The 10,000-nt window shown below is 49.5% G+C and overlaps 3 protein-coding genes across 3 annotated transcripts in view; 2 read left to right on the forward strand and 1 right to left on the reverse strand.

Annotated features, from left to right (window-relative positions):
• Positions 1–6,771, reverse strand: part of LOC125950848 (coiled-coil domain-containing protein 39) — a 26,114-nt gene extending 19,343 nt beyond the window's left edge. Inside the window, exons 1-3 of the mRNA XM_049679192.1 lie at positions 6,396–6,771; positions 3,982–6,333; positions 3,767–3,904 (exon numbers count right to left, since the gene is read on the reverse strand). Coding sequence (XP_049535149.1) covers positions 3,767–3,904; positions 3,982–6,333; positions 6,396–6,771 — 2,866 coding nt within the window. The remainder of the gene's footprint in view (positions 1–3,766; positions 3,905–3,981; positions 6,334–6,395) is intronic.
• On the forward strand, positions 339–3,679 carry LOC125959946 (uncharacterized). The gene is made up of 4 exons (XM_049692994.1): positions 339–432; positions 545–1,362; positions 1,431–1,805; positions 1,873–3,679. Exons 2-4 carry the CDS (start codon positions 545–547, stop codon positions 2,801–2,803), a joined length of 2,124 nt encoding a protein of 707 aa, XP_049548951.1. The 5' UTR covers positions 339–432; the 3' UTR covers positions 2,804–3,679.
• A 629-nt stretch (positions 6,772–7,400) lies between the features above and the next one.
• Positions 7,401–9,544, forward strand: LOC125959947 (zinc finger protein 27). The gene is made up of 3 exons (XM_049692995.1): positions 7,401–8,596; positions 8,661–8,912; positions 8,980–9,544. Exons 1-3 carry the CDS (start codon positions 7,510–7,512, stop codon positions 9,507–9,509), a joined length of 1,869 nt encoding a protein of 622 aa, XP_049548952.1. The 5' UTR covers positions 7,401–7,509; the 3' UTR covers positions 9,510–9,544.
• Positions 9,545–10,000: the final 456 nt, after the last annotated feature.

Below are 10,000 nucleotides of genomic sequence, written 5' to 3' on the forward strand. Positions count from 1 at the left end.
AATTTATCTGTTTACCTAAATTTAATAGTAAACTACAACTTTACAAGAATATTTGGTAGTATTTTGTGGAAAATTAACTGTTTTTGCTATAAAATTTCATCTATTCTATAAAAAATCTTGCTGCTGGGTGTCTCCACTTACCGTCAAGTACGCTTCAGTTTCAACTCGACTTTAACACGAAAATCGTAAACCAAATTGTGCTCGAATTTTCGATTTTTGCTAGAAAAATTCGAATTTGAAATGTCACAGTGATGGTCGATGAAATATGAGCATTTTGACCAAGAAACATGAAATTCCTAACGAAAAATCGGCTGCATAGCACTGTGCCGTTGTTGTTTTGGCTTTGAGGTTAGGGCACTGGAGGTCGCTGTAAAAATGGGAAATTCTTAAGTTTTTTTAAACAATTTCGTGAATTTCTTGATATAGATAAAGGTGATAAGAGCAAATTACTATCATTTGCAACTCCCGTCGTCATAGACGGAGGTTTCTGTGGTATAAGAAGCTAAAGGAGAAATGTCTAATTCAGACCCGGATTTTTTTTAAGATGTCCTCGAAGCTCCTCAACTTTCCAGCAGCAACAACAACGAGATTTGTGAGTAATTCCACGACCAGCAGCAGCAACAGCAGCCGGATCCCTTCCAGCGTCGTCTGGAACTACGATAATCTCCGGTTGGCGGAGGTGCTCTGCCCGGTGTGTCAATCCGTGTTGGTGGAGCCGGTCTTTCTTCCGTGCAAGCACCTGTTTTGCCGCGATTGTCTCAGCGGAACGATCGAGAAAAACTCCCTCTGCTGCCCTTGTTGTCGCAAGCGCTTCGGAACGTGGTACCGGCATGCCTCGCGTGGGAACACGCTCGTTCACGAGCGACTTTGGGAAGCAATCCAAAGTCAGTTCCGTGATCTGCTAGAGGACGAGAGCAGCCCGAGAGCATCAAAAGCGGCCACGGCATCGCATACCAACACCTTTCCCAAACTGAACAGTCCCGGAAGCCTGCGGAAGGAATACAACGAAGAACTGAAACGCTATCAGCAGGAGCTGCTGGAGGAGAAGCAGAAGGAGGTGATCGCGTCCGAGCAATACATTATCAATCTGTACAAACAGGAGGGTGTCATCGATCTGGCCGACAGCAGTAGTCATGTGTCGGTTTCGTCGGCCACCACCCCGGACCTTCAGGACAACGGCACGACGGGATTTGGTACCAAGAGCCACACCACCTCATCGTTGGCTGGTCCTTCATCATCATCACATCAATTGGCCGCGGCGAAAGCGGCTACTTACGGCGGCACCATGGCTGCGGCAGACAGTCGTAGCGAAAAGATAGTCGCAACCAACAGATCATCACGGGCCTCTCCGTCGAATGGAAGGTAGGGTGGCAACAGCAAACACACAGACTGACAGATCAAACATTCTAATCCGTTTGTCCATTATCCAGTGTCATCTCCATTTCGTCCACTTCCTCGGCCGTGTCGGCCGTCACGAGTACATCGTGTGTATCGTCCTCGATATCGGAACGATTCAGCATCATCAAATCCGTCACCCAGACCCTTGGCCGCAGTGCCGAGCTGGTAAAACAGAAAGCCACCGACCTGACACAGCGGCTCTCGTTCGGGAAGCAAAAGACGACGACGACAACGAATGCCATCGATCTGAACAAGAGTGAGTTGTGCATGAAACCGACGGAACTGCACAAAACCGAGCAACGGGGTACCGTTGACGGGGATGATGATGGTGAAGCGGATGAAACCGATAGCTTGAAGGCAGAACAGAACCATTTCGTCCCGATCCATGCATCACTGCCAAAGAGCAGGTACTTGTTGGTCGTATGATTTTTTTTTCCAATGGTCCAGCAATTAATAACCACCTGTGTTTTACAGCTTTTCCCTGGATACCGTTTTCCGTGTTCCGCCGAAACGTACACCTCAAGCGTGCACCAAATACACGCTGACGCCCAGGAAGTGTTCAATACGGCCCCTACTCAGTCCGGTCGCCGGCGCCAGGTCGGCTTTCTCGGTTGTGAACTTTTGTCTCCTAACGCCACCGAAAAATCCATTTTCTCCCGATGACGCCACCGCTGTTGAGTCGGAGGAAAAGTCATCATCTCCTTCACCCTCTGCGACGGCATCCCGAGAGAAGAAAGCGAATGGCACAACCGTACAGACTCCCCGTGGTGGTCGTCGCCGTCGAAAGCTCAAGTTCACGCCGACGAAAGCACGAAAGTCATCCAGCACCGCCGGGCGGAGTGGAGGAAATGTGAGATCGTCTGAAGCAGTGGCGAGCACCACAAGAACAACGCGACGCACATCCGACAACAAAGTAGTGACTACGACGCTACTGAAGGACATTATCGTCAGTGATCAGCAGCGGCTAGAGCAGCAGATCGAGATGGAAAGACGTGACTTTGAGTTCGCACAAAAACTGCAGCAGAAACTGAACCGACCGCACGGTGTGATGCAGGAAATCCACCGACCGTACCCGCCGGTAGCGCGGAACTGTTCCTACTCGCTCCGGCGCAAAGGAAGTGATAATGTCAGTGAATCGTCCGGCGTGAGCACAAAGCGCCAGAGTGGTGAAGCAGATGAACCGGAGGACGCCAAAAGCGTTGCCCAGAGAACACGCAAACGGAAGGCCACCAGTAGCAGCGTGGAGAACGATGTTCCTACCGTATCCCCGCCCAGCGAGGGTACAACGAGAAAGCGACAAACACGACGGACGATCAAAGCGGAACCAGTAGAATCCGTTTCACCTGCCGTGGCGATGGCGATGCCTCCGGTGCAGCGTAAATCCACCCGAAACAAGGCACGCTAGGGCCGTGACCTTGTCCCGGGCCTAATATAGCAAGAAAGCTATAGCCGGATAGCAAGATAAGAGTAATTCCGTTCAGCAAAATGTGCCACAATCATTGGTGTGTGTGCTCCGTGTGAGGGAGCGACATCTTCACAGCCCCGGGTGGTGCCATTGCCGCTACTCCAGTCCCAAGTAGTAGTTCCGAGATACTTACAAAGCAAAAGGACACATATACACGCTCAACGCTCAACGCTCTTACATGGTTTAAACCTTTGTTGTGGAAGTGTGGATTTAGCCTCCCAGCGGTGATCGGGACGACGAAGATAGACGATCGAGATACGTTGCAATACGCTCGCTATATTCCAGTTTATATGTATATATACTTTCCCTTTAGCAAGTAAAAGTCGATAAGATAACGATAGAATATTATCAGCAGGGCGAGAATCATTGTATTACGTTTAAGCCCATTATCCTAAATCAGACCGGCACGGCTGGTAAGATAGAAGCGACGCAAACCCGACGAATCGGACAGGGGTCTATTTTTGTTGCATTCTTAATCTGCATTTACCCTGCCTTTTAGAGGCCGGGGCTGTCTTTTGTTTAGTATTGTTTTGACCTCGTATGCCATTGTTTTTGATGCCGGAGAGGATCATCAAGATGACCTGTGCGCGCGCCCGCTAGCGATAAGACGCACAGCAGAGCGATCAACTTGAGCAGCAGCATGTGTATGCTTACAACAAGAAAAAAAAAACTAATAACAAAAAACATTTCTATTTGCATTCTACTACGCCGTACAGAGCAGCAGAATTGGATCTTGGTAGAGAAAGACGAAAAGAGGAGCATGAAGAATGTGAAATTTGGAAAACTCCCAGATACAATAAACTTCATAATTGTCGAATCACACTGCTGCGTTACACCGGTCCTCTACTCCTTCTCGCTAGTGCTTCTTAGAGCCCGGTCCGCCCGGGGCAGGACGATTGTTACCTCCTTTGGTCCCAGGAAAATCGATCAAAATGACGGAAAGTCCGGCGCTCATGCGATTGTCGAAGGACTTGGCAATATCGTCCGAGGAATCATCCGTATTGCGCGATGAAGTTGTAGTACAGGTCGACAGGCGAGATGCTATGGAAAACAAAAATCGGCAATCAATTCATCAAACCATTACTTCGTCACCCTCCAGAGAGGTCAGCAACATTTACCTTGCTTGGAAGAAATCGTATCCACGCGGCCACTATACTCGGTACCGTGGGAGTTCTCGCTGCGCCATGAGATCTGACTTTTGGTGCGCTTGATCAGCGGCAACCGGAGGCCACGCTCGTAACAGTGCTTACTCACCGATGCGGCCATCTCGGAGCTTTGTTCCACCAGATCGGCCAAATGCTGCAGCGCAAGCCCATTCCGTTCCTCAAGTTCCTTCAAGTTAAGATCCTTCTGGAAGATCATCATCAGATCGTCATCGTTCGTCTTCGCTTTGGCCGCCTTGATGGCCAGCTTCAATTCGCGCTCCGCACGCTGAATCTTGGTGCGCTGATCGAGCAGCTCCTTCTGAACGCGCAGCAGCACATCGTTACTATCGAGCCGTATCTTCTGTGTCTGCTCCAGCGTCTTATCATTTTGCTCGCGGCACTCGTTTAGATCGTGCAGATTCTCCGTGTTCATCGCTAGATCCGAGCGAACGTTCTTCAGTGCCGCCATCGCTTTCCCGTAGTCCGCCTGGATGTTTTCCATCGCCACCATATCGGGGTTCTCGTCCTCGACCTTCTGCAAACCGCGCTTATACTTTTCATTCGAAAAGTTCATCACTTTCAGCGTGTTTTCCAACGCTTTCAGATCCTCTTCCGCTTTCAGGATCTTCACGTTCAGCTCGCTACCCTCACGCAGCAGCATGTACTTCTCCTGCGCGGTTTGGATTTTGATCTGCGTTGCGGTTACGATCGATCCGTCTTCGTTTTTACCCAGCAAATCCAGCGACAAATCGTAGCGGTTCTTCAACTGCTCGATCTTCAGCCCTCGCTCGATGATGTCCGCTCGTAGCTGGGCTCGCTCATCGGCCAGATACTTGCGCTTCAGCAGCAGCATATCCTTCTGGGCACTTATATCGACCAACCGTTTCGTGATCGCCGCTTCCAACTCCATACGGTGCCGTTCAAGGGTATACATCTTGTCGCTCTGCGTCTCAAGCCGGCGTTCCATCTGCTTGATGCGCATCTTCAGCAAGCTCTTCTCGACCAGCCGCTCCTGATTTTCGGCCGTACATTGGCGCACCTTCTTCTCACCACCCTCGACGATCAGTGTCTTCTCTTTCCACTTACCCGTCATGCGCTCGATTTCGGCTGCATCCTGCTGATATACTAAGCTCGCCTGCCGGAAGTCCTGTTGGATCTTGACGATCTGGCTCTGCAGGAGCGTCAGGTTTTGTCGGCGTGCGAGCAGAATCGTTTCCGCGTGTACCAGCTTAGTGTGCGCCAGATTGTCACCCTCCTGCTTAGCCCCCGCATTCCCCTTCATATTCGCTATCCGTGCCTGGACCTTTTCGATACCATAGTCCACGTTGTAGGAAATCTCGATCTGACGGATGATCTCCTTTTCCAGGGTTTTTAGTGCGGCCTCGATCTTTCCGATGCCCGATTCGGTCGAGTGTATCTCTACCTTCAGCAGCTTATCCTCTTCGCGCATCGCGAACAGCTGCTGCTGAGCCCGGTACAGTGCCGTCGACAGACGGGCCGTTTCCGTTTCCATGGTCCGTATCTGCCGCTCTTCCGTTTCGACAATCTCGCTCAGCTGGCGAAGACGCTCCTGTGCGCACAAGCTTTTGCTGCGGAAGTTGTCCAGCTTATCCCGGAGCTCCTCCAGCTCGCTCAAGTTCGCATGGATCTGCTTCTCCTTTTCTCCCTCGCTGGTCAACGCATGACGATTGCGATTCCGCATCGAGGATAGTTTGTTCGATAGATTCTGAACCGATTTCCGTGTCACCTGGTATTCGTTCGTCTTCAGCTGGACACTATCGTTCAGTGCCGTGAGCCGATTGCGTAGCTTCGATACCTCCACGTTCAGCTCGCCAATGCGAATCTCAATTTCGTGGTTGTTGCGCTGCTGTTGCTCGAGAAACTCGGTCTGAGCTTGCAAATCACAGGACAACATGTTGGAAACCTCACGCGCCGCCTCGATATCCGTTTCAACCGATTTGATATGCTCCTCGCGTTGGTTCATGTGCTTGACCGCTTCCTTCCACGTTTGCACCAGCTGACGCCGCTCTTGGTGGGCTTGGCGGAATAGCTGCGATGTCCGTTCGAGCACCTGCTCCAAGGACTTGTACTCCTCGTACAGCGTTACCAGCGAAGTACGGCGCCGTGAAATTTTGTCCTCCAACTGTTTCCGTTTCGCTTCCAGTGCTTCCGCGCGGCTAGCGTCCGCTTTGCAGTACTTCAGGATCAGCTTGTTCGTATCCTCGCCATTTCCCATGACCTGCTTCCACTCAAGCAGTGCCCCTTTGGCCCACTTTATTCGTTCCGTATACTTTTCCACACTTCCGGCCAGTTTCTTCATGTCTCCTGCGAATGGGAATCGTTACTGATCAAATTTATAAGCCGTAAAAAGTACCTCCCTCCCTTACCTTGAGCCCTCTCATCGTGCTTCTCAAGCTCGGTATAGTCCTTTTTCGCGTTCAACACTTGCTGGCGAAAAAAGGAGCGATCGTTTTGGGCCACCTTCAGCAGGCCATGCTCGGTCGTGATTTGGCTTTTGTCCGCGCCAATGATTTTGGAATTTTGATCAAACTCCAGTTGAGCATTTCGCAGATGGATCTTTAGGTTCGTCAACCGTTGATCACTTAGCTGCACCCTGCCCGATGCTTCCCCTTTCGTCCCTCCCAAACGATTGATGTACTCCAACAGCCGCTTGTTCTCGTCGTTGGCGATAGGGATGAAGCCACCGTCGGCCAGGCCCATCTCTTCCATCACGCGAATGATGTACGGTTGTGCTTCAACCATGTTTTATCCTTTTTCTTATCTCAGTTTACACAGCAAACCACAATTGCAATGGAAATGATTCGAATGCACTAACGACCACGGCAGGACTCCTGGGGAAAGCGTAAAAATGGCAACACATGCGTGTGAGACGATGTTTTCCGAGAAACAACAACGCGACGCCTAGTGCGACCTACTGCTCGTTGCCATGGACGCCGTCTTGATCCGTCTACTATGCTCCGAAGTATACAGTATGCGCATGCGACGGCAGACCAACTGTTGCATCGCCGTGGTCACGCGGCGGCGGGGTGGAATGGAATTCGGTTCCACACCCCCCGTGTAATACCGGAGCTTCGCTGTGTGATTTGCTTGTGCATTTTGTGTTTTATTTTCAGCCCCTTCTTCTGGAACATAAGCTTCGTCGTACCGACCAATGATTTTTATTTGAATCAAGAGTTTGAGAAACACGCCATCGTATCGTCTCGTGCCATCTATTTTTGGCCGTCGTTCCAACCAGTTCTTGGACACTCAGCGTCTGTAGGTTTACGCGCGCTCTCTCCCTCTCAATTTTGTAGATCGTGACGTGATCTTCAAGATATCACGCTTGCGCAAATCCTCGGGAGTGGTACGTCAAAATGTGCCAACGTCGGAGTAGTTTTTCCTAAACAAGATATCGTGGAATCCATACATCGGTTTACTAAGAGTAGTGTAGCCGTCTAGCATCCTTGCTGTCCCCCCTTCCCTGCCGTCCGAGTGATAAGGATGTGTACCAAAAGTTTATCGTGCATTCTGTGTGGACAACCCAACTTTCCCAATGTTGATGCGCTACGAGTTAGTCTACTGAAAGTGACGGCACGTCCTTTGAAGTGTCCTATCTGTGGTGATGAGCTACTCGGTTTGGATAAGCTCACCATACATCTCTTCGGACACTCGCTGCTAGAGGATCCGAATGAATCGTCCGATCGAAACGCGCAGAAAGAAGAAACCATGCCGATAGCAGAATCAGGGAAAAGTACTCGTAAATTACGCAAAAAGAGTTTACAAACAGACAATGCGTGCCGTGCATCATCCTATGAGAGTGACTTTCAGATGCTCAAAATGTCATCAGACGCTGAAAATAGTTTGGGTCCGTCGAAAATTCGTTGTTCCGACTGTGACGTCGAGTTCCGCAATGAAACGTTGCTCAAGATGCATCGCGAGGTATTCCACAACGGTACCACAGATTCACAGGCTCCGCCGCCAAAAGGGTTGACCGGACAGCAGCAGCAGCAGCAGTTTTATTGTCATATCTGCCCCAAACGGTTTAAAATGAAGGGATCGCTCAAGATCCATATGCGCGTGGTGCACGAGGAAGGCTCAAAGAAGCTTTGTCTGACCCAGAATCGTACTACGACCGTTGCAACATCCTTGGTTGCTACAGCGTCAGGACCTTCCTCGATGATAGCGGGTGAAACGGATGGATGTCCCACGATGGCGTCCATCCAACCGCAACAACCAACGCAACCGAGCATAAACTTTTTTCAACTTCCGACTAGCACCATAAATAATCTTCCGGAATCCCATCTGATTCAAATCATCGATCCACGACAGTTGGCCCAGGTTGTCTATCTTACTCCAACCATAACTGATCAAACTCTCTGCGAGGATCCACCCAATTCCGTTGCACAAGTTCAACCTGGGTCGGATGCTGCGCCATCAGGACGACCGATAAGGGGCGAAAGTATTTCTTTACCATCGTCACCACAACAGCACACCCATGATTCAAATCCGAAGCAGTGGGAATGTGATGTCTGCCATAAATCCTTCACAACCAAATACTTTCTTAAGAAACACAATCGTTTGCATACCGGTACGGTAGCGTGTGGCACTTTTATTCGGAAATGTAGACATTAATCACGCGTTCATCTTTGTAGGAGAAATGCCTTACACATGTGGAATCTGCAACAAGTCCTTCACGTTCCAGCAATCCTATCACAAACACCTTCTGTACCATAGCGATGAGAAGCCTCATGCCTGCACCGTGTGTGGCCGTGCCTTCAAGGAATTATCAACTTTGCACAACCACGAAAGAATACATTCCGGAGAGAAGCCTTTCGCTTGTGAAACTTGCGGAAAACGCTTTCGCCAGCGGGTTTCTTGTCTTATTCATCAAAGAATACATAGTGGTACGTTAAACTGTTGACAATACATTTTGAGTTTACACTAGAGTTTCATCTATCGCTCCTTTTACAGGTATCATGCCTTATTACTGTACCGGATGTGATAAACGGTTTCGCTATAAAGTCTCTCAACGCACGCACAAATGTGTAAATCCGCCAGGGACAGTCGTTCGGAAAACGGGTGAATTGCTCCAGAAACTACTTCAATCATCGTCCATCCCCTTGCCGGCAGATACCTCAGCAACACCACAACAGCAAGGAGAAACGGTATTCGCGAATCCTTCCGATCCGTTCTGCGCCACGGGACAGGACCAGATGGCAGAGGATGCCAGGCAAACGGCGGAATATGTAAACCGAACACTGGATGAGCTAGTCAAAGGAACGTACAATAAGCTAGATGTTAGTCCAACCACACTGTTCGAGCAACAGCAGCAGCCACAGATTTACGGGGACCTGCAATCGACTCGTCTGCAACAGCAACCATCTGTTTCGACCGAAAGCAACTTCCCGCGAATCGAAAATTTGTGTCTTCTCTCGCCGAATGCCTTCGATGGTGGGCAGCTTGAAGATTTGGAAGGTTTGAAGCTAGATAATGGGTGGTAAGAGTAAGGGCACATGCTGAATAACAAGTATTTTCTTACACGCTTTTGCAAAAAATAAAAAGCCTGAAGGTAGAAAGTAACGTTTTTTTTTTTTTATTTTGAATTAATCGTTGGCTGGATAACTCGGCTTTCCGTGCCAAAAGAGCACAATTCAGTAGCCGTGGCCACACGGGGCGAAAACTCTAGCGCAAACGAAAAAATTAATGCCAAAACTTTTGCGCTTCGATATGTTTACATGGCCGGGTTGAGGAAATTAAAATCGTTTTTTTGAAGAAAAGGATTGAATACACTAGCAATGATCACTCACTGTCGATGTAAACCACAAAAAGAACATATTGTGAGCCCTACCGTTTGCAAAAAGCTTTTACGCTAGGTTTTACGCTCCACGGACCAATAATCGTTTGACAGCATGTAAACGGCAAGCGTAAACGTTTTGGCATTAATTTTTTAGCCGTGGCCACACGGGGCGAAAATTTGCGCGCAAATTTGCAC

Source organism: Anopheles darlingi, chromosome 2 (genome assembly GCF_943734745.1).
Source record: "Anopheles darlingi chromosome 2, idAnoDarlMG_H_01, whole genome shotgun sequence".
Taxonomy (NCBI): Eukaryota; Metazoa; Arthropoda; class Insecta; order Diptera; family Culicidae; genus Anopheles; species Anopheles darlingi.